General features: G+C 38.5%; 1 protein-coding gene across 1 annotated transcript in view; it reads left to right on the top strand.

Moving 5' to 3' along the window:
• The window catches only part of PTPRG (protein tyrosine phosphatase receptor type G), a 995,540-nt gene that overhangs the window by 958,383 nt on the left and 12,518 nt on the right, over nucleotides 1-24,639 (top strand). Inside the window, exons 22-28 of the mRNA XM_007937293.2 lie at nucleotides 971-1,106; nucleotides 4,116-4,262; nucleotides 12,569-12,662; nucleotides 13,755-13,831; nucleotides 14,327-14,455; nucleotides 18,139-18,285; nucleotides 18,999-19,141. Of these exons, the coding sequence (XP_007935484.1) occupies nucleotides 971-1,106; nucleotides 4,116-4,262; nucleotides 12,569-12,662; nucleotides 13,755-13,831; nucleotides 14,327-14,455; nucleotides 18,139-18,285; nucleotides 18,999-19,141 (873 nt within the window). The remainder of the gene's footprint in view (nucleotides 1-970; nucleotides 1,107-4,115; nucleotides 4,263-12,568; nucleotides 12,663-13,754; nucleotides 13,832-14,326; nucleotides 14,456-18,138; nucleotides 18,286-18,998; nucleotides 19,142-24,639) is intronic.

Here is a 24,639-nt window from a genome sequence, read left to right on the forward strand (position 1 = left end):
AGGAATGTATCTACTTGAGGTAAATGCTCAACTCATATGCCTGTATTTTGTTTGGCTGGAAACCACAAGTGTGGGTTCAATTCCAGACCTAAAGGGCAGCTAGGGGCCATAGTCTCAGTGGTTCCACCAGGCTCTATCGGACCAGCAAACCTGGTCCTCTGGGTTGTTCTTAAAATATGCTTTCACAGAGCAAATTCTTTGCAGACATTGGAACTCACTGCATAAAAACCCAATGAGAACTCTCTATTTCTGGTAACCCATTTAAGGATCACTGAAATGGAGATAATAGTGTATCAAACAACCCAGGTGTCAAGGGTGTTGTATGAAGAACCTCTTAGGAGATTCTGCCAAAAGCTTTTACTCAGTGCTCAGAGTCTTCCCGGGTGTTTTGTTTTAAGTAACAGTTAAGATATATGAATAAAAGAGGTCAAGTTTTTCCAGATACAATATTATTATACCACATTAAAGTACCCTTTCAGTTAGGAACTTTCTAATACTGAATGCATTAGGTTCTAAGTTGCAAGTGATAAAAGCAGACTGGGAAAGTTGTACAGAAAAGGGATTTATTAAAAAGGATAGTGTGAGGATTGGCGAATCAAGCTCAAGCCTAAACAGCATGGTTTGCTTCAGCAGATAGGGTTCTGGGGTGGCTGCTGCCATGCGAGAGACCTCTCAGTCCCTTGCATCACTGGGTGAGTTACCTTTGCTTGAGCTGCAAGGGAAGCTGAGAAAGCAAGTACAGAACACTTTCTTCCAGCTCCTGTGGTGGAAAGGCAGCCTTGGCTCCCCATTGAGACTCATGTGGTGGGAAATGTCCTAATAAATGTTTTGGATGCTATCCATAGTAAATAACCTATATCAACTACAATTTCTAAACTCATTAGATATTTACACTGTATTTTTTCCATTCCAAAGTTAATGACATGATAGAACAAAAGGTACTAGAGTTGATTGTCTTCCTTTCTTACAGCGCTGGTGTGGGCAGGACAGGTACCTACATTGTGATAGACAGCATGCTGCAACAGATAAAAGACAAAAGCACAGTTAATGTCCTGGGATTCCTGAAACATATCAGGACACAGCGTAACTACCTCGTCCAGACGGAGGTAAGGAGTAACTGCCAGTGCTCTCATAAACTCGTAGCACTTTTCAGTTGAAAATTAAATGATACTAAGGAGAGTGAGACTTGTTCATTCTCTTGGGCTTGAAGGAATTTATAGGTTTTTATTAGAAAATATCCTATTATTTGTATAGTAGTTTTCCATTTCTGTGTGGTTCTTAAAATTTGGATTTTTCAGTAATACACAAGCACTTACAAAGCAGATACAATTGTATCAAGGGCTATGCTAGATGCTTGGAGAAGACCAACAGGTGTTTCTTGACCCCAACAACGTATCAGAAGATGGTTCCCTATTACTTGCTGCATGGAACCTACTGTTTGAGGCACTGTATAGAATACAGAGATAAAGTTGACATTTGTTGTTGTTGTTTGCCATCAAGTCGGCCCCGACTCATAGTCACCCTAAAATAGGTTAGTCTGGCTATAAAGTGCTTGAAGGAGTTCACTGAATGATTGAATTATAACACCCCAAAATATGCATTGTAAATCCTAACCTTTATGCCTGTGGTTATAATCCCATTTGGGAATGAGTTAATGAAGCAGGATTAGTGTTGTATGTTTCTTAAGTCAATCTCTTGCAAGAGATTCATGCAAGAGATAAAAGGATCAGATTAGGCAGGCAGAGATGGGGGAAGGATTGATGCCAAGCCACATGAAAATATCCAAGGAACCAGGAAGCAGAAGCTCAGAAGGACCTTCCTCCAGAGCTGACAGAGGGAAAAAGCCTTCTCTTGGGGCCAGCGTACTCACTGAATTCAGACTTCTAGCCTTCGAAACTGTGAGAAAACTGTCTATCTGTCAGAACTGTCCACTTGTAGTACTTCTGTTATAGCAGCAGTAGGAAACTAAGACAGAATTTGGTAGTAGCAGAGTGAGTAAGTAAGGTAAAAAAAAAAAAAGTAAAGTAGTAAGGTGCCTAACAGTAAAAGCCTAGATTGCCTTGAAGAGAAGGAAGTGAGGAAAGCTATAGAAAAAGTGTCTATTGTCTGGGAGAAGACATATGGTGCCAACAACAGAATGCTTCTAGAAATGTAGGTGTTAAATGTGGTTCTGGTATGGCTTTATAAGAAAACAATGAACCATGTGATTGGACAATGCAAGAAGGGTAATACTTTTTATTTAGTGACAAAGCACTTGTCTGCATTATGTTCCAATGTTTGATGGGAAGTAGAACTTGTAAGTGATGAACTTGGATATGTAGCTGAGGAGATTTCTAAGCAAGATCTTAAAGGGGACACTTAAAGGATATCATTTCTCTTTGCCACTTAAAATGTGAGAGGAAAGAGATGGACTTAAAAATGAACAGTGCAAAATGAAAATGAAATTTAAAGATTTGGAAAATTCTATTATACAAACTATAAGGATACATATTGTAGAATGTTCACCAAGGATGTGGCCACATAAATTTTATTAAAGAGATTAAGCCTGTGACCGAAGGCTCTAACCAGCTACCACAGCAGAAAACCCATCAGCTTAGAATGAAGGGAACAGAGAAAGAATGAATGGAGTTCTACAGGCAGGAAACAGGCCAAAGCAGCTACACATGTTCTCCTCCAAGAAAACTCTCTGGAGCAGCTGGGAGAGCAACAGAAGTGTTGGAAAAGTCAGGGCCTTCTCAGTTTAAAGGGGCAGGGCTCCAGCCACCTAGGTGTCAAAGAGTCAGCTCTTTGCCACCATTTCTGGAGTGTGGGCTGCATTAAGGGGTATCTGGGGTATGGGGCCAAGATGGACTAGAAGACTAGAACCACCTAAAGCTGAGGTAGCACAGCTGCCATCCAAGAGAGCCTGGAACGTAGAGCTGAAGCCCAGGGCTGAGGAGTCTCCATTCAGAGTCTGGAGGGCAGGGCCATTGCCTTGATGGTCTCAGAGAACTGAGGATTAGTTTCAAGTCTTAAGAGCTAGTGTAAATTTTTCTGCTTGGTTCTGAACTTGTTTGGTGCCTGTTACCGTTTCTCCCAGTTGTAATGGAACTATCTGTGTACCTCGTGCCTGCCCCACCATTGTACTTTAGACCAATAATTTGTATTCTAGATTTCACAGGTTCACAGATGAAGGGAAGTTTTGTCCCAGGATGAAATACACCTAAAGTCTCTCCCATATTTGATTTAAAAGATGATATTTTGGACTTGGAGTAGATTTGACTTTTGGGATGATGTGATAGGGTGAATATGTTTTGCATGTGGCAGGGACATGAATTTAGGGGGCCAAAAAGTAGAATGTTACATATCCACAAAAAATATGTGTTGTAAATCCTAACAGCCACTCCTCGGAAGGAAGGTTGGGCAATCTACTTCCGTAGTGATACCACCTCGGAAACCCAAGGAGGGGTCGCTGTGAGTCGGGTCTGGCACATAACAACAACAAGCTTGTGGTTATAATCCCATTTGGGAAGGAGTTTTCTGATATGTTAACAAGGCAGAATTAGTATAGGGTGTACTTTGCGTCAATCTCTCACATGGGATACTTACTGCCATCAAGTCAGATCAGACTCATAGTGACCCCTCCTTGGGTTTCTGAGGCAGTATCACTATGGAAGTAGATTACCCAACCTTCCTTCCAAGGAGTGGCTGATGGGTGCCTTCTGGTTAACAGTCAAATGCGTTAGGCACTACACCACCACAGCTCCCCTCACATGAGATAAAAGGAGCAAATTAGGCAAGCAGAGATGGGGGAAAGACTGACAGCCAGCCACGCAGAGGAAATACTCAATCAGAAAGCTGAAGAGATAAGGACCTTTCCTCCAGAGCTGAAGGAGAGAGAAACATCTTCCAGAGCCAGCACCCTGAATCTGGACTTCTGGCCTTCTAACCTGTGAGAAAGAAAATGTCTGTCTTTCAGAGCCATCAACTTGTGTTATTTCTGTTATAGCAGCACTCGCTATCTAAGACAACTGGGAAGTCCCCATTAGGAGCAGAGATGACTTCATGAATTGAAAAGAGGTAGCTCTTCTCCTTAACAGCTCTCTTCAGTGACTACCATATATTGTACCTTTTAGGAGCAGTACATTTTCATCCACGATGCCTTGTTGGAAGCCATTCTTGGAAAGGAGACTGAAGTATCTTCAAATCAGCTGCATAGTTATGTTAACAGCATACTCATACCTGGAGTAGGAGGAAAGACACGGCTGGAAAAACAATTCAAGGTAATGCTTTGAATAACCGTCTTCAGTAAAAAGCAAGAAAGTGAAAAATGTGTTTCAGTTTGCAGAGGGAGGGAGAGAGGGAGGATAGGAGGGTGTCATGTCTTTTTTACACTATCCCACTCTTCCCAACATTGTTACATTTAAGACCAGGTCATTCTGTGAAATGTCAGCAACCAAACACTCCTCAGGCTCCAGGAGTCCACAACTCACTCATCTCTGTACCATGACTTCTGTGCTTCTGGGGCTAGGTCAGCTCGTGCCATTTTACACTACAGGCAGAGCTGACTGGGTCAGGATTTGCAGCCAGGAAAGGACCTACCTTACTCTGACCCTGGTGGAGTTCTTGCTTACCATAGAAATGCCCATGCCCCCAAGCACACAGACAGTGGATCTTGGGGTTTGTGGGGAAGTGAACACCACGCATCCTGTCTATGGTGGGTGCTGCCATCTCACAGACTCGTGGCCCAAAGCTACAGCTCTGCTAAGACAGTGATGTCGCCTCTAGACTGCAGGCCCAGCTGGGATTCTGCAAGGCCAAAGGTTAATGGCCCAAGGCCTGGTCTAGCCTTTCTTCCTCTTTTAACTTTATTCCAGTGCAAGACAGGGGAGAGGGGTGGGATGGGAGGGATCAAGCAAGGCCTTCTCACTTAAAACACATGGGTCTCTACCTGGCTTTAAGGTGATCTAATTATAGATTTTTTTTTTTTTTTACTATCATAAATGCAGAAAGTCAGATAATGAGATAGCCCACAAGTGAGGAGTAAAAGGCACAGTGTCTAAACTGAAAAGGATTACAAAGTATACTATTTGTACTCTTCAAAGAAATGGAAAATAACATTTTAGTTCATGTGTAAATAGTTTGTATTCCAAGTCCATAGTAGGGTGCTGTATTTTCTTCTGAGTAGTTTAGGACTTGTCTGAACATGAGCCCCCATCCACAATGATATACTTTGGACTCAGTCATACCAATGCAAATAATATTCTCTGTACTTTTTTCCTGAATTAATTTATCTCATGCTTAGTAAGAATTCTCTGGTGGTGTACTACCTAAGGCATTTGACTGCTGCCCAGAGGTTGGCAGTTCAAACCCACCAGCCACTCCATGGAAAGAAGACTGGGCAATCTATTTCTGTAAAGATTAACAGCCTCAGAAACCCAAAGGGGGCTGCTATTAGTCGGAATCGACTCAATAGCAGTGGGTGTGGTTTTTGTCTTATTATCCAAAAAATCTAGCAATTTGAAAGACTAGTCTAGCACTTAATTTAGAAACTAAATTAACTCACCAGCATTTGTTATTTTCTGTCTTATTACCATTAGTGTGGGGCAAGATGGTATCTCGTTGTTTTGATTTACATCTCTCTAATGGCTATTGATCATGAACATTTCTTCATGTGTCTGTTGGCCGCCTGAATATCCTCTTTGGTGAAGTATCTATTCATGACTTCTGCCCACTTTTTAATTGGGATTATTTGTCTTTTTGTTGTTGAGGTGTTATAGTTTTCTATAAATTCTACAGATAAGTCCCTTGTCAGAGATGTCATTACTAAATATTTTTTCCCAATCTGTAGGTTCTCTTTTCACTCTTTTGGCAAAGTCTTTGGAAGCACATAAATATTTAATTTTTAGAAGGTCCCTTTCATCTAGTGTCTCTTCTGCTGTTTGTGTATTATGTTGGATAATGTACAAATAGCAGAAGAGAACCTAGATGAATATATATATACACACACACACATATATACATATATGTATACATATACATATATATATAAACTAGATGAATATATAGTGTGGGTTATGCTTGATAAGTCTATTTATGCCATATGTTAGGGCCCCTAAATTTGCCCCTAGTTCTTCTTTGAGGAACTTTATATAGTTTCAGGTTTCACATTTAAGACTTTGATCCATCTGGAGTTAGTTTTTGTGTATGGTATATTCACTTTTGCCAGCACCATTTGTTAAACAAACATTCTCTTCTCCATTTAATGGATTCTGGCCCTTTGTCAAAGATCCTCTGACCATAGGTGAATGGATCTATCTCTGAGTTCTCAATTCTATTCCATTAGTCTATGTGTCTCTCATACCAATACCAGGCAGTTTTGACTACTGTGGCTGTATAGTAGGTTTCAAAATCTAGGAGTGTGAGACATCCTACTCTGTTCTTGAACAGTGCTTTGCTTATCTGAGGTCTCCTTCCTTTCCATACAAAGTTAGTGATTGGTTTTCCTATATCCTTAAAGAATGTCGATCAGATCTGGGTTGGGGTTGCATTGAATGTACAGACTGCCTTGGGTGGAACTGATATATTCATAATGTTCAATGTTCCTATCCCTGAGCATGGTATGTTCTTCCATTTATGTGGATCTCTTATGGTATCTTGAAGTAGTCTTTCGTAGTTTTTTTGTACAGGTCTTTTGTGTCCCTCATAAGATTTATTCCCAAGTATTTTAATTTTTTTGGTAGCTATTGTAAACAGTATTGATTTCCTTATTTCTTTTTCAGCAGTGTCTTTGCTGGTGTAGAGGAATCCAACTGATATTCACTGTCACTATGCTAGATCTCTCAATTAGTTCCAGTAGATTTTTGACTGAGTCTCTCAGGTTTTCTAGGTATAGGATCATATCATCAGCAACTACGGGTAGTTTGACTTCTTCCTTACCAATTTGGATGCCTTTGATTTCCCTTTCTTGCCTTAAAGCCCTGGCTAGGACTTCCAGTACAATGTTGTATAGAAGTGGTGATAGAGTTTCAGTCTCTCTCCATTGAGAATAATGTTGGCTGTTGGTTTTGCATAGATAGCCTTTATGATGTTGAGGAATGTCCCTTCTATTACTATTTTGCTGAGAGTTCTGATCAGGAATGGGTGTTAGATTTTATCAAATGCCTTTTCTGCACTGATTGATATGATCATATCATTCTTTTCCTTTGTTTTATTTATGTGGTGGATGGCTTTGTTTTTCTAATGTTGAACCATCCTTGCATACCTGATATGAGCCCCACTGGGTCATAATGAATTATTTTTTGGATATGTTGTTGGAGCCTACTGGCTAGGATTTTGTTGGAGATTTTTGCATCTATATTCATGAGGGATATGTGGGTCTGTAGTTTTTCGTCTGAGTGATGTCTTTTCCTGGTTTTGGTATCAAGGTTATACTTGCTTCATAAAATTAATTTGGGAGGATTCCATCCTTTTTTATGTTTTGGAATAGTTTGAGTAGGATTGCTGTCAGATCTCCTCTGAATGTTAGGTAGAATTCTCCAGTGGAACCATCTGGGCCAGGACTTATGACATGTTCAATTTCTTCTTTTGTTATAGATCTGTTCAACTTTTCCACCGCAGTCTGGGTTAGTTTAGGTATGTGGTGTGTTTCTAGAAATCTGTCTGTTTCTTCAAGATTTTCAAATTTGCTGGAGTATATTTCTTCATAGTATCCTGATATTATCCTTGTTTATTTCAGTTGGTTCTGTTGTGATGGCACCCATTTTGTTTCTTATTTGTGTTATTTGTATTCTCTTCCTCTTTTCCTTTGTTAAATTTGCCAGTGGTTTGTCAATTTTATTAATATTTTCAAAAAAACAACTTTTAGTCTTACTGATTTTTTTTCTGTTGTCTGTTTTTTCTGCTCTCTTTCTGTTTCATTGATTTCTCCTTGTATCTTTATTATTTCCTTTCTTCTGGTGACTGTAGGCTTTTCTTGCCTTTCTTCTTCTAATTGTTGGAGCTGTTGGTTTAAAAGTGTTGATTTTGGCTCTTCTTTTTTGAGTGTGCATATATTGCTATAAATTGGCCTCTGATTACTGCTTTTGCTGTGTCCCAAAGATTTTGGTAAGTTGTGTTTTCATTCTTGTTTGATTCAAGGAAATTTTTACTTTTGTTTTTTTATTTCTTTATTACCCAGTCATTCTTAAGGAGGGTGCTCTTCAGTTTCAATGTGTTTGCTTTTTTTCCATTGATCTTCTTATTGTTGATTTCTAATTTGATCGCATTATGATCTGAGAAGATGCTTTGGAATATTTCAGTGTTTTTAAATTCATTAAGGCTTGCTTTATGTCCTAACACATGGTCTATCCTGGAGAATGTTCGATGTGCACTGGAAAAGAATATATATTGTGCTCTTGTTGGAGGAAGTGCTCTGTAGATGTCTATAAGGTCAAGTTGGTGGATTGTATTATGTAGCTCTTCTGCATCTTTGTTGAGTTTCTTTCTAGTTGTTCTCTCTCTCATTGGAAGTGGTATGTTAAAGTCTCCTATTCTGACTTTGGAGTCATCTATTTGCCTTTTCAATTCTGTTAAAGTCTGATTTATATATTTTGGAGCTCTTTGATTGGGTCCATAGATATTTATTATGGTTACATCCTCTTGTTCAATTGACCCTTTAATCATTACATAATATCCTTCCTTGTCTCTTATGATGGTTTTTGTCTTAAAGTTAATTGATCACAAATTAATATTGCCACTCCTGCTCTTTTTTGGTTGCCATTTGCTTGATAAATCTTCCTCCAAACTTTTTGTCTTTGTGTCTAAGGTTTATCTCTTGTAGACAGCATATTGATGAGTTATGTTTTTTTATCCAGTCTGCAACTCTCCATCTCTTGAGTGATGCATTTAATCCATTGACATTCAGTGTAATTATAGAAAAGTGTGAATTGGTTGCTGTCATTTTGTTACGTGTTTTTTCATGGTGTTCCTGTTTTCTTTGTTCCATATAATTTTCTGTGCTGAGCTCATTATGTTTATGAATCGTGTTACCATTTCCTTTGTTGCTGCTGTTTTAGTATTTGCTGAATATTTGTGCTTCTCCTCTTTTTTATTGTGATGTGAAGGTTTATCATTTTCCTTTGAGGTTACCCTGTGATTTATAATTTTCTCCCCAAGTTTAGAACAGTCCATTCTATCTTGCAACTCTTTTGACTTCCTTACCATGTAGAAGTTCTGTAACTACACAGTTTTTTTCCCTCTTTTTGGTTTGTAGTTTTCCTCCCTTGCCAATCGATATCTCTGATTCCCGGTTTACAATCTTGTAAGCTTATTTTACTTTGGATACTTCCATAGCTGTATTAGTTTCTGGGTTATGTCATCTTGTGTATTAATGGTCAGTTGTTGTTTGCTATTATTGGTTCTCTGTTCAAAGGACTCCCTTTAGTGTCTCTTGTAAGGTTGGTCTGGGTTTTAACAAATTCCCTTAACTTCTGCTTATTTGGAAATCTCCTAGTTTCACCATATTTGAGGGACAATTTTGCTGCATATATAATTCTTGGTTGGAAATTTTTCTCTTGTAGGGTTTTATATATACCATCCCATTGCCTTCTTGCTTCATGGTTTCTGCTGAGAAATCAGAGCTTATTCTTACTGTCTGTCCTTTGTAGGTAACTGTTTCGTTTTTCCCATTCTGCTTTCAGGATTCTTCCTTTGTCTTTGGTTTTAGTGAGTATGATGATGATATTTCTTGGTGATTTTCTTTTGGGGCCTTGCCTGTTTGGGATTCATTGGACTTCCCAAATGGATATATTCTCATCTTTCATCATCTCAGGGAAGTTCTCTTCCAGCAAATCTTGAGCAATTTTCTCAGTGGTTTTCTTTTTCTCTTCCTGCTCTGGATTTCTGATGAGACATAGGTTTTTCCTTTTGATGGTATCCCACATGAACCTTAGGCTTTCTTCATTTTGTTGTGATCTTTCTTCTGATTGATCCCTTTCCAAAGAAGTATTCAGGTATTTGTCTTCAATCTCACTAATTCTGTCTTTCCTTGATTGAATTCTACTCCTTTGCCCCTTCAATGAGTTATCTATTTCTGACAATTTAGTATTAATCTTCTGGATTTCTATCTGTAGATTTTATATCATTTCTAATTTTTCATTTTGTTCTTATATTTTCTATATTTTCTTCCAAAATTATTCTAGGTTTTTTTCTGTGTTTTCCTTTATTTTGTCACTGTTTTCCTTGATCTGTCTCTCAGTCTGTTGAAGGTACCTAAATACAATTCTTTTGAATTCCTTATCAGGGAGTTCCAGTGCTGCTGCTTCTTCAGGGATGTGTTCTGGGTCTGTATCCTGCTCTCGTTTCTACCACTTTATCTTGCTTTTTTGTGTGGACTTTGAATGGTCTGTTGTATCCAAGACATTCTGACATTGTGGTATTTAGGTCTCTGTTAACTATGAAGAGCAGTTGAGGGCAAGTTGGGCCCTTCTTGGTGGTGGTTTATCATTTTCCAGTTGGTAGAGAAGGAAGTAGTGGCTCTCACTCAGTAAGTGGAGTGGCACGAAGTGGGGGTGTGGTTGCATCGTATGGGCACAGTTGCTGTCTCCCACTCAGACACAAATGATCAAAAAAGCATCAAAAAAGTAAAAGCAAGTGAACAAAAAACACACTGCAGGGGAATAATCACCAAGAAAAGAAAATAAAAAACCCACAATATTGGGGGGGGCATAAGAGAAAAGAGATAGAGTAGGAGAATAAGGAAGAAAGAAATAGGAAAATGCAAAAGGAAAAACAAGGAATGGGGATAACCACAGGAAAGAAAAAAAATGGGAACAGGGAAGAGATGAATAAAGAACAATAATAAAAAGCATGAAGGGAAAAAGAATCTGGACAGGGCACCCAGGCTCCATGGCAGCACACAGACTGGGATGGAATTCCCATCAGCCCAGAAGGTGGGTGGGAGTGAGGGATGGCTGCACCTCCGTTCACCAAGAGGATATGGAGTATAAGAGTAACAAGAGTTTCCAGTCATTTGTGTCCAGAATGTCTTTGCAGTCCCCAGCAAGTAAAACCTATTCTTAGGTCCCTGGAATCTGAGAGAACACTGTCACTTTAAATGTCCAATAGGGTCAAACTGCTTGTAAACACTCTAAATGGCTGTACCCGGAGACAGGCAAAATCCACAGCTCAACCCATCTCCCCCTTTTATTCACCAGCCACCAATGTAGTCCTCTATGCAGCCCCTAGCTAGCACGGCTGATTTTTAGGTTAATTCTTAGGTCCTAACATCACTTGGCAGTATCTAAGCCATCTGTGCCATCAGGATCACTGGCAGACAGCAGCTCTATATGTCTCCTTTTTCAGTGTTTTCATGCAGGTTATTATAGTAGTTGGAGTTTAGTCCACTTCTGTATCCTTCCTTTCAAAGGCTCTAGGATCATCTTCTGTATCTGTGTCAATTGGTTCCTCTTTTCTTTGTTGAAGAGGATCTGTGTAGTTTGTCTGTCTATTCCGCCATCTTACTGGAACGTGTGATTAGCACTTAGAATTCTGTGTTTCTTTCTTTGTGTGAGGATGTGAAGAATGAGATGACTCTATGCAGTTTAGTTCTCATTGTAAAACTTGCCATCGAATCAGAGACCTTCATTTGAATCTCAGCAGAAGAGATGAGGCCACCAAGCAAAGAGCCAGGTGATAGGAAAATGAAAACAGAATAATTTCACTGAATTCATTCCTAAATACTCTAAAAAACATTTGAAGTGATAAATAATGAGAAGAATAAATGTACACAGTGTCTCATTTTAAAAATGTTTAAAATGAGGTCTTAAAATACATATAAAAGTACCAGCATTTGCTAAATTCTGCCTTTCTCATCCATTTCTGCAATATGTGTTTGCAAATACTTCAGGGGGGAAAAAATCATCAAAGAAACCAGTTCATGCAGTTGGAAACAAGGTACTTGGTTCTTTTATAGACAACCACTTTAGAGCTCACATGGAAGAAAACGAGTCAGAAATACAAAAATGAAAACTACCGCCAGAGTCCAGTGTGGCAGTTTTAAAGCACTTGGAGAAGGTGTCCATTCCCATATAGCCCATTAAGATGGCCTTTCCTCGCTCAAAAAAAGACTAGGATTAACAAAATGACCTAGCCAAGCATCGTACAAGAAGAATAATCAAACTACTGCAGTATCATTTCAGTTCAACAGATATTTACTGAGAACCTATTCAGTTCTCCTTCTCTTAAGAAATAGGGTTAGCTCTTACTGCCATTAAGCAGTTTTGTCTAGTGTAGAGTCACTGAGTTACAGGTACCTGTGAGGAATTACAGAGAAATATTCACAGCAGCATCATCCCATAACTGAAAAATCCTCATTAAACTGTGTCTGATAGGAGATATTTAAGTAATAGGGTCTCATACAAGACATAGGAAAAACACACAAACAACTATGGTAACTCAAAGAAGTACCACTAGTGAAGCACAGAGTGTTATTTGGGGCACAAGAATGTGTTTTTTCATTAGTGATCAGATTATTGGTATTTTTGCCAAATCATCAGGCAAATGTCACCTGTAATTTTGAATGAAGACTAAACTGTTGGTTTTCTTTCAGCTGGTCACACAATGTAATGCAAAATACGTGGAATGCTTTAGTGCTCAGAAAGAATGTAACAAAGAAAAGAACAGAAACTCTTCAGTCGTGCCATGTAAGCTCTTAAAGTCAGCTTGATGTAGTAGAGTGCATTAATATTTTTTAATTGGATTTTATGTATCGTGAAAAGAGACAGATACTACCAAGGGTGAAATGTTACCATCAGTTCAAATAAGTTATGTGATAAAACTGGGTGGGATGGCTGTCAATACATCTATCTGACATGAAGTCTTTAGCTTCAGTGCATCTCAAAATGTCTACCACATTTTAACTTTTTCTTTTTTTTTTTTTTAAAAGGCCATTATCACTGGCATTAACAGCCCTTTCAAACTTAGAGTACTGGATTGATCTGTACAACTCTAACTGATATCATTGAACTATTCTAGCTATTGAGTTCAAGGCAGTTTCAGTTGGTGGTGACCTTTGTGTAGATAACTAAGACACAGTGAAGAATTTTGTGTGTATGCTGTAGCCACAGGCATAGGTGATGATTGGAGAGATTATCTCTACTGGAAAAAGCCACTATTTTCTGACCCCCTTCATGACTAGGAGCTCTGGTGGCAATAGTGATTAAAGAATTTGGCTAATAACCAAAAGGTCAGCAGTTCGAACCCACCAGCTGCTCCACAGGAGAAAGGTGAGGCAGTCTACTTCCATGAAGCCTTGGAAACCCTACGAGGCAGTTCTACTCTGCCCTAAGGGATTGCTATGAGTCATAATCGACTTGCTAGCAGTGGGTTCATGAGCAGAAGCATAAGGGTAAGAGGTTGGAAAATGGCCAAGAACGGTATTTTGGTATAAATGCAGGAAGATCAAAGCAGTGTCAGGAATTATCTGAAACCTTCTGTCATCTCAGTAGAGTATTCTCTTAGTAAATACTTAGTGCCTACTGCTGTGAAAACCTCTCCTACAGAAAAATGTTATTCTTACAGTACACTGTGTCCTTCTTGGACTGTGCAGAAGAATTGCGTTTTATATCCTGCCTTAGCTGATAACAGTTTAGCTTGGCTAAAAATGCAGGTAAATGTAATAAAGAAAGGGGAGCTAGGGGGATATATTACTCACCAAGTAATCTCTGAAAGGTCTGTTGGTTCTATGCGTACAAGGCAAATGTGCTGTTTTTGTTTTTTCCTTTTCCATATGATAGCTGAGCGTGCTCGAGTGGGTCTTGCACCGTTGCCTGGAATGAAAGGAACAGATTACATTAATGCTTCTTATATCATGGTAAGAGTCAACATTTAATTATAAATGAAGTCAATTAAACTGAAAGGTGCTAAAGAGCAGATACCACCTATGTGACTGACTGATTTCGTTTTTCACATAATTCCTCAATGGATAATATAAAAAGTATAGAGATTTCCATATCCTGAAACCTTCAACAAAAGATACCTAATCAGTAGGGTACAAAAATACTTAAATTAATGCTTCTTCAGGAATTAATTTTATTGTTAATTTCACTCATCTAGTCTTTGAGTAAATATTGAAATTACTGGTAAGTAAAAACAGCAGGGGTACCTAGAAGTGAATTGCATATGGAGAGAAAATTGTCTACACATGTTAACAGAAGTGTATCTAAAAATTAGTCAAATACACGGAATGCCTTTTTAATTATCGTAATGCAGTCAAAACTATGCTGTTGTATTTCATGAATGTATCTTATGGCCACAATGTGAGAATAAAACACTTATAATCACGGATTTTTCTTCTTCCCAATTGAAGGGCTATTATAGGAGCAATGAATTTATTATAACCCAGCATCCTCTGCCACATACTACGAAAGATTTCTGGCGAATGATTTGGGATCATAATGCACAGATCATTGTCATGCTGCCAGACAACCAGAGCTTGGTAAGGAAAGCACATCTGCTGTGTATTAATGAGCCCAGGAGGCCACAGGCAAAGATTACTTTGATACCTTGCCACAAAGTTATATAGTCCATGCTTAAGGCCTGTCCAGATGCCTTCCATAGTCTCATAGTTCTGTCCCTCTCAGTTTCATTACATGATTCTCTGATACTGCTGCTATTACCCCTCAGTTGTGTACTGTCTATGTCTTTGAGAAAAGGTCCTTGTAAGAATCTTGTTAATATAGAACTTTAGACAAACCTCTTACCTCCTTTATCACTTTGGCAAAATAACTAAATTGAAATAGCTAACATTTGAGTGTGTAACCATGTTAATGCCACTGTTATTAGCTCGTTTTAACTACTCAACAACTTTCATGAGATGGGTACTATTATTATCCCATTTAACTGCAAGAAAAATTAAAGGCAGTCACTTGCCTAAGGGCACAAACTAATAAAGCAAAGCCAGAATTTGAACCTGAGTCATCTGGCTCCAGAGCCCACGTTTTTAACCATTTTGCTATAATATATGTCCCACTCCACGTAACAGTTTTCCAGTCCAAAAAAATGTTTGTTGAGAGTACTACTAATGTTGGTAGCGTAGTGCCTAAGGCACTTGACTGCTAACCAGAAGGCTGGTGGTTCAAACCCACCAGCCACTCCTCAGAAGGAAGATGGGGCAATCTACTTCTGCAGTGATACTGCCTTGGAAACTCAAGGAGGGGTCGCTGTGAGTCGGGTCTGACTCTATGACCCATAACAACAACTACTACTACTACTAATATTAACGTATCTTATTTTTTCTTCACTCCCTAGGTAAGTCAGATCCATTGCAAGGGAAGGATATGAGCAAAGGCTATTTTTGTGCCAACACCCTTTAAGATCATGACTAAGCTAAGCTCCCTTCCCCTTAGTCCTTTCCTATTTAGATCTCTAGACCATGTAGGAGATGGGTGAGGAGGTTTATAAAATAAGTGTAAATGTTTGTGTATGCTTACGGTCTAAAGCTGCAGACTTATTTGGGTCTTTGAACTTTACTATGTGGACATTGAAGCCCACAAGGTCAAAACAAAAAAAGCAATAGGATCTGACTCTGTGTCAGATTAATGAGTTTTTGAATCAGGGAAGGAACAGCCTGAGATTGAACCCCTAGTCTCAATGACATGCATTTGACTACGTGCCCAGTCAGTAGGAACTTCTTCACTTTCTCGCATTTTGCTCCAGCTTCCGAATACCAAGGCTGCTTCTGGATGATAGAATGGCGACAAAGTTGAGAAACTAAAAGCTGGAGTGTAAATTTTCAAATTAGCTGGCACCAAGGGTCTATTCTCTTTGGCATGTGGAAACTGGAGGCATGTAGGGTTGTTAAACGTTCATTTGTTGGATGTATCGGTATTTTGTTATGGTCACTTACCAGAGGACAGTCATCAGAAAGTATCTCCCCAGGAGCTCATTTGCATGGGAGGGCTGAGGGAGGCATGTGAGGATGCAGGCACACCCTGGAACGTGTCAGAGCCTCTCTGAGGCCTAGGGAGACTAGGCCAGAATTGGGGGCCAGCAGACATATCTATTCTCTCTGCTCTGGAATCTAAAGTTGGGTTCATCATTATATAGTTTTTCCTAAAAACAAGGTCTTAGTTCTTTCATTGGTTTTATTATTACTTATTACCACTGTAACTTTACAAGATTGTAATTCTGTGTGTAATCCACAGTTATTAGTTTTAACTCAGGAAGCAGTCTTATACATGGTCATGCACCTTTTAGCTATAAAATATGTGTGGGCAAAATAATCACGTGGTACCTGCGAATGAACAAAGTTAACATTCATTTTTCTTAGTGTTTCAAGAGTCTCAAAATGAACAGTTAGTCCCTAGGTTGGTATCTCTGTTCAAAAGTTCTCCTCTGCCTTTTGGCTAATGAGATCACTTACTATGCATGCTACCATAATTCTTTCAGGTACTTAGTTTCATTTTTCCCACTTTTCAGACCTAGAAATTAAGGCTCAGATTAATTTATCCAGGATCACATCTGATCCTAAATCCAATAGTCCCTTCCCCTTTTACTTGCAGGGAAGCAAGAAATGTTTACTCTGAGTATGTGGGTTAAATTTGGAGGCCCTGTCCATCATTGCTTTATGTCTGTTGAAAGGGTCCTACTTGCATTTCTTTGGCCAACATATATTAAAGCCCACAACAGTTACAGACTTCTTTTGTATAGATGAAACCCAATTGCTAATCTGGCTACCCTTATGCTGAGCTTTAAAAATAAAAATGTGCTTGGCAATAAGCTCTATTGAAACTTGAAAGGGTGATAAGTCTTATTGGACTGTTGGCTCATTTCTAATGCAACAATGTAAGATTAAACAAAGCTTTCTTTGTTTTGAATGATTATTCAGAATTATTCCTGACATAACTACTAGTAACTAAACATTTTCAGGAAAATGCCCATAGAGATCTATACAGTTCAGATAACAGCTAGTAGAGTTTGTTCTTTGAACTGGTAAGAAAATGAAGCAGGAGGTTCATCATCATCATCATTGTATTTATCACAAAGTCTCTGACCTGTGCAGCAATTGACTTTGTCTTAAGCCTACCTAGTTTCTAGGGATAAAATTCAAGTACAAATGGCTCAACAGTCAAAACTTGCTTGATTCAAAGCAGAAAGAAACTTTCTATGCAACTCACTCTTGAAAAATCAATTTTTCTTATAAAAAACAAGTTGTACTTATAGCCAATGTGTTTGTCTATGTACCACCCCTTTTCAAAAAAGACCTGTCTCTTACTCTTTACACGATGTATAAACCTCTCTGGTCCTTGGTGTTCTTATCTGTAAAACCAGAGATGATAAAAATTCTAATCAGCTGTAGAATTGCTATTAACATAATGCACAGAAAATAACAGTTTTTATCTGGATTGCTTAAGAAAATGTGAAATAATGGATTAAAATTAATTGGCATAGATCCTGTCTCCTTTTGTACCATGACAGTTATATTATAAAACGTCTCAACTGGGGGTAATACATCCTTCATAGATGGTGTGTTTTGGGTGTTACAGTGGTCACAGGTGAGAAGTGTTACTAGCATTTAGTGTTTTAAGGATCCGACCCTGAAATGCCAATAGCACATTTGATGAAAAATGTTTTTAGCATCTGTTACCTTCCTGTCGTTATTCCCACTTCTCAAAACTGAACCAGTAGGGAAACTCTGGCCTGTTGGGTGTAGCATCATAGACAAGGCTATTCTGAATTAAAGCAAATTATGAAAATTAGATTTCTTGACTCATTCAAAGTTCAGAGTTAAAGCTTCCCTCCTTACATTTTCGGTAGCATAAGCTGGCTCTCTGGAAATAAGACATGGTATCTTTATGAAAAAATACAGCACATTATTTAATAAAATCTAGTTGACTAGAAATTTCTTTGCCATTATTACCTTTAGAACTCTTACCTTTTCCCCCCCTAAAAGCCAGACTCTAGCAACTGGTGGATATCAAGTACATTTTAGAAAACACTACAAAACCATGGAACACAGCATGATTACATGATTAGGCAGGGATATAATTCTGTGAACCCAGTTTAAAAGATGACTGGAGAGGTATGGGAAAAGGCAAATCTAAGAAATTAGTTTGAAAGAAAATTCAAAACCAAATGTTTACCAGCACTGCAGAGGATTTTTTTTTTCCTCCCCCATAGGCAGAAGATGAGTTTGTATACTGGCCAAGTCGAGAAGAATCCATGAACTGTGAGGCCTTTACCGTCACCCTTATCAGCAAAGACAGACTGTGCCTCTCTAATGAAGAACAGATTATCATCCATGACTTTATCCTTGAAGCTACACAGGTAATCTAAACCTCAATTCCAAAGCCATACCTGGGCCCTGGATCATCATACTAAGTAGTAATGAAGTAATTTACCATCCTCTAGACAAGGCCAGGCTTTTGAGTAAGACTTAATTTTAAATATGCACATTTCCCTTTTTCCTTCCTTCAAATATTTGCTTTTTCTATTTTCTAGCTGGATGAATGAAATGTAACAGTTTTTCTGATTCAGCATGCATACAAATAGTTCTCTTGACCTAATTATAAAACAATATGTTAGACCTGAATATTTTCTTTGCCATCAGGAATGTAAGCCTTGCAATGTGTTGCAGAGATAATATTAACTCTGTGAGGGTTGTTGTTGTTGTTTTAATTTTAAGTGTAATAACTGCCGCTTTATGGGGTGGGTAAGAGTGGGACCTTCTTACACAGTAATTTAAATATTTCCCTAGATGCTTTTTATTCCCTGCATTTTATAAATAGGAAGATAGAGTAGAATATACAGCCTCTTATAATTTATTGTCACTTGAAATATTTGCCTGGAAAAAAAAAAGGGAGGCTACTGTTTTGTTAATTGCTCATTTTTTAATGGCAGGACCACTCCCTACAGTCTGCCAGTTTGGTTATTCTACAGTTCCTGTAATACACTTTCTCAGAAGCAAGTTCTTCTATTCATTGCATTGTAGACATAATAAAATCAGGGGTGGATGATGACTCATGTTGTCTTGGTTGTAGGATGACTATGTCCTAGAAGTTCGGCACTTTCAGTGTCCCAAATGGCCTAACCCAGATGCCCCTATAAGCAGTACTTTTGAACTTATCAACGTCATCAAGGAAGAGGCCTTAACAAGGGATGGCCCCACCATTGTTCACGATGAGTATGTATCTGTTTCTTAATTTTTAAATTCAGACATTTTTCTTATTGAACTGCTACAGTAGTAGAAAGGGAGAAAGGAATAGGGAAAAAAAAAAAATACCTCAGCACTTAGTTTGTGACAGTTCTAATTTTTAATATGAGCAAAATTTTGTGCTTCTGTTTACATTTTAATATGTCTAGTAAACCTTTCCAGGGCTTCATGTTCTCAAAGAGTAGGGATGAAGTTACTACCATTAATGATAATATTGAGAGTTTACAATGTTTTAAGAAATTGACTCTCAAAGAAAACAAATAACTTGTCCCTGGTCACAGAGCTTCTAAGTATCAGAGACAGTATTTAAAGCCAGCCTCTTTGCACTTTAATAAGAGAGAAATAGATACATTTTATACACTGTATATTTCAGGTCAGACTTCATGGGTAGAATCAAACTGGAAGTCAGTTGTATGACTCCAGATGGTTTAGAATCTCATTAACCTTTAGCCAATGTGACATCAGTTACAAATCCTGATTTCCATTTTAATTCAGAAGTAGCTCTCATGGTCAGCAAATTCTTATATATCCAAGAGTTCATTAAATAGTTATCAGCCCCTTTACTTGCCTAAGATATTAGTACCTTGGAAAATAAAGCTTATTGTTAAGTCTTTTGTTTCCTTTGAACTAACACTGTAACATGAAGTACACAAAGACTTTCACAGCCTCTGCGCATTCAGTGCAGATCGTATTACTCTTCTACTTGAAGTAAGCCATATTACTACTGGCTGCTTCCGAAGAGATTTGTGGTCTTTCCTCAGAAGGAGTGACTATTGCCAAATGTTGTAGGATTAATAATAATGAGCTGAATGTCACTCCTCTTTATTACCACTGAGGCCAGAAATGGTAACTTCATAATAGTGTCCATAGGGTGAAGCTCAGTGGCTGGCACAGAGTAGGTGCTGAATAACTGAATGTATTAGCCCTGTGCTTCATATTGTGATGACTTGCAAACTGTTAGATATGTAGCACTATATGAAATGTCCCCTGACAGCTTTTTGTTTCCTTTATTGTCCAAAGTCATTTTGCCTGCTTAAATTTTTCTGTGAACCATAAAACCAATTTACAATGTCTTAAACTCTGTCAGATGTAAAAGTAAGCAGGCTTGGAGACATCTATTTAGTTTCCATAGATGTCTTTTTAACATTTTTCAGGGCCTTGAGCTATGGGCCAGGTGGATACAATTTCTAGATAAATGATCTAAAGATAAATTCCTCACCAAAAAGTAAACCAATTCTATTTGAGGACAGTCACAGCTTAAAAGCAAACTGCTTCATTCTTGGCACTCTATATTCATTTGTTCTAGACTTTGCAGAGTCTAAATCTATATTGTCACTGTTAAATTTTAAAGCACAGCATATGTTCCTACAGAAGAGGTTTGGAATGTAAGCATGCCTCTTATACTGTCACATGAGATAATATTAGATTAGGACCTTCACTCAAATTCTTTCCATTACTCACATAATGAACTATTTGCTATGCAATTACTTACTATTCCCTCTAAATATATATCTGTCTATCACCTCACTGAATATCATGTAGACTAATTTCATTTAAGAGTTCTCAAAATGTAATCTGATAGGTGGTGGTGGTAGGTGCTGTCAAGTCAGCTCTGTGTACAACAGAATGAAACACTGCTTGGTCCTGTGCCAGCCTCACAATCCTTGCTATACTTGAGCCCATCATTGCAGTCACTGTATCAATCCATCTCGTTGAGGGCCTTCCCCTTCCTTGCTAACCCTCCACTTTGCCAAGCATGACATTCCTTGTCCAGGGAATGGTCCCTCTGACAACATGACCAAAGTAGGTGAGATGAAGTCTAGCCATTCTTGCTTCTGAGAAGCATTTTGGCTGTACGTGCATACAAAGGCGATTGAAAAATATCATGTCATGGGTCAGGAGCACCTTAGTGTTCAAAGTGAAATCTTTGCTTCTTAACACTATGTATAAAACCAAAACCAAACTCACTGCCATCAAGTCAATTCTGACTCATCGTGACCCCCATTGGGTTTCTGAGGCTGTAAACTTTTGCCCCATCTTCCTTCTGCAGAGTGGTAGGTGGGTTTGAACCACGAACCTTCTGGTTATTAGTAGTCAAGTGCCTTAGACACTATGCCACCAGGGCTCCTTGAATACTATGTATAGGTATATGCATAACTGCATAAACACTGTGTATATGTGACTGTACATATATTCATACATATAATAACAACACATAGGAGATAGTTATGGATAGTTCTTAGACATAACCAAACACCTCACAAGATTGGTTTACTGGGTTTAAAAGATTAGGACCATAGTCTCATGGGATGTCTTGGTGAACTGGCATTAACATAGTTCATGAAGCTTATATTCTACATCCTAGTTTGATGAGTAGTATCTGGGGTCTTAAAAACTTGTGAGTGGCCATCTAAGATACAGTTAATGGTCTCTACTTATCCACAGTAAAAGAGAAAGAAGGAAGCTGAAAACTCAAAGAAGAAACTGTTGTTGTTATGTGCCATCGAATCGGACCCAACTCATAGCAACCCCTCCTTGGGTTTCCGAGGCAGTATCGCTACGGAAGTAGATTGCCCAACCTTCCTTCCAAGGAGTGGCTGGTGGGTTTGAACTACAAGCCTTCTGGTTAGCAGTCAAATGCCTTAGGCACTATGCTACCAGAGCTCCTATAAGAAGAAAACTAGTCTACAGTAAAAATAGTCTTTATGAACCATTCATTGCCTTATCTACCCTGAGACCAGAACTAGATGGTGCCTGGATACCACTGCCAACTGTTCTTATCAGGGCCACAATAAATGGACCCTGATAGAATGGAACAAAAGGTGGAACAGAATCTCAAACTCCTTAAAACAAAAAACAACTTCCTGTACTGGCTGAGACCAGAGGATGCCCTGAGACTACTGACCTGATGTACTTCTTAAACCTTGACCAAAACTAACCCGAGGGTCACCCTGTAGTTAAGTAACACATTGGCTCACAAAATAATGAATAAATATTACCTATTAAGTACTGTGCTTATTAAAAAAAAAAAAAAAAATTCACCTATATGAGACCTAGGGAGTTCTGGTGGCACAGTGCCTAAGGCATCTGACTGATAAACAAAAGGTTAGCTATTCAAACCCACCACCCACTCCTCGGAAGGACAACTAGGCAATCTACTTCCATAGATACCACCTCAGAAATCCAAGGAGGGATCACTATGAGTCGGAATCGACTCGACAACAGTGAGTTTGGTTTTTAGTTTTATATGAGACAAAACAGTAAACGATTACTTCAAAACAAAGATGAGAATATAAGGCAACAGGGAAACTAGATTATTGGAAATGGAACAACCAGACAGAAATAATGAAACTGTTCACATATTATTAAGAATGTTAACTTTTGTAGAAACTTTTTGAATGAGAACCTATAGTGCTATATAAACCTTCACCAAAATCACAATAAAATATTTTTTTAAAAAATGTGGCCTGAGGACTCCTAGTAAGGCAGGGAAGGTGTCTCCCAAGTCCGTTCCAGGGAGTCCAAAAAGATCAACACTATGTTCATGATAATGATAATACAGAGACAGATTTTTTTTTTTTTTTGCAGTGTTCCCTCGCCACCAACCAACAAAGAAACTCTCCCTCCATATATAAACCTTTCCTTGATTTTCCACAACAATGAACTAATACTCTTATTTGTCCTTCTGTGATTGACTTATTTCACTCAGCATAATGTCCTCCAAGTTCATCCATATTATGCGGTGTTTTGCAGACTCAACATTATTCTTTATTGCTGCATAGCATTCCATTATGTGTATGTACCATAGTTTGATCATCCACTCTTTCACTATAAATCTTACAGATAAGTGCCTTGCCAGATATGTAATTATCAGCAAATATGAATTTGTTGCTGTCATTTTTGTTATGTGCTTTTTAGTGGTGTCGATTTCTTTGTCCACGAATTGTGTTACCACTTCCGTCATTGCTGTTGTTTTATTAGTATTTGCTGAATATTTGTGCTGGTCCTCTTTTTTATTTTGATGTGAAGCTTTATCATTTTTCTTTGAGGTTACCCTGTGATTTATAGTTTTCTAAACTAAGAACAGTCCGTTCTATCTTACAGTTGTCTTGACTTCCCTACAATCTAGACGTTCTTAACAACACAGTTTTTTCCCTCTTTTCTGTTTGTAGTTGTCCTCATTTGTCAGTTGGTGTCTCTGGTCCCCTGTTTACAATCTTGTAGGCTTATTTACTTTGGATACTTCCATAGCTGGGTTGGTTTCTGGGTTACATCATCACGTGTGTTAATGGTCAGTTGTTGGCCGTTGTTGCTTCTCTCTCCAAAGGGCTCCCTTTAGCATCTCCTGTAAGGTTGGTCTGGTTTTAACAAACTGCCTTAGTTTCTGCTTATCTGGAAATGTCCTAATTTCACCATCATATTTGAGGGACAATTTTGCTGGGTACATAATTCTTGGTTGGAAATTATTCTTTCAGGGTTTTATACATACCATCCCATTATCTTCTCACCTGCATGGTCTCTGTTGAGAAATCCAAGCTTAGTCTTATTGGTTGCCCCTTGTAGGTGACTTTTCATTTTTCCTGTGCTGCTCTCATGATTCTTTCTTTGTCTTTGGTTTTAGTAAGTTTGATGATGATACATCTGGGTGATTTTCTTTTAGGGTCTATCCTATTTGGGGTTCATTGGACTTCCTGAATGGATATATTCTCATCTTTCATCAAACAAATCTTTGACAGTTTTCTCTGTGGTTTTATTTGTCTCTTCCTGTTCTGAAATTCAGTGACACGTAGGTTATTCCTTCTGATGGTATCCCACATGAAGCTTAGGCTTTCTTCACTTTGTTGTGATCTTTTTTCTGATTGATTCCTTTCCAGAGCAGTGTTCAGATATTTGCCTTCCTTCAGTCTCCCTAATTCTGCCTTCCATTGATTTGATTCTGCTCCTTTGCCCATTCAATATCTTACCTATTTCTGAAAATCTAGTATTAATCTTCTGGATGTCTGTGTGTAGGTTTTGTATCATTTCTAATTTTTCATTTATTTTGTCCTTTTCTTCTTGTATTGTTTTTCTTGATCTGTCTCTCAGTTCATTGAAGATACCTAAATACAATTCTTTTGAATTCCTTATCAGGGAGTTCCAATGCTGCATCTTCCTCACTGATGTGTTTTGGGTCTGTATCCCAGTCCCTTGTTTCTCCTGCTTTATCTTGCTTCTTTGTGTGGACTGTGACACTCTGTTGTCTCTGAGGCATTGTGACATGTTTGTGTTTATATTTAATTGGTGATTGTATGTTGGAGTGACTTGCCTACGATTTTTGTTTTCTTTGTACATTGTACGTCATCTACACAAGCAGGGTACTGTGCTGTGATCCTCTATTCACTAGTTGATAGCACTTACACACTCACCACCTGTCTCCTTTACTGTTGTCAGCCTCTTTTATGTCCCTACTGACCTTGGCAAACAGAGCC

This window comes from Orycteropus afer, unplaced genomic scaffold, assembly GCF_000298275.1.
Source record: "Orycteropus afer afer isolate SDZICR_OR568_19922 unplaced genomic scaffold, OryAfe1.0 scaffold00041, whole genome shotgun sequence".
Classification (NCBI taxonomy): Eukaryota; Metazoa; Chordata; class Mammalia; order Tubulidentata; family Orycteropodidae; genus Orycteropus; species Orycteropus afer.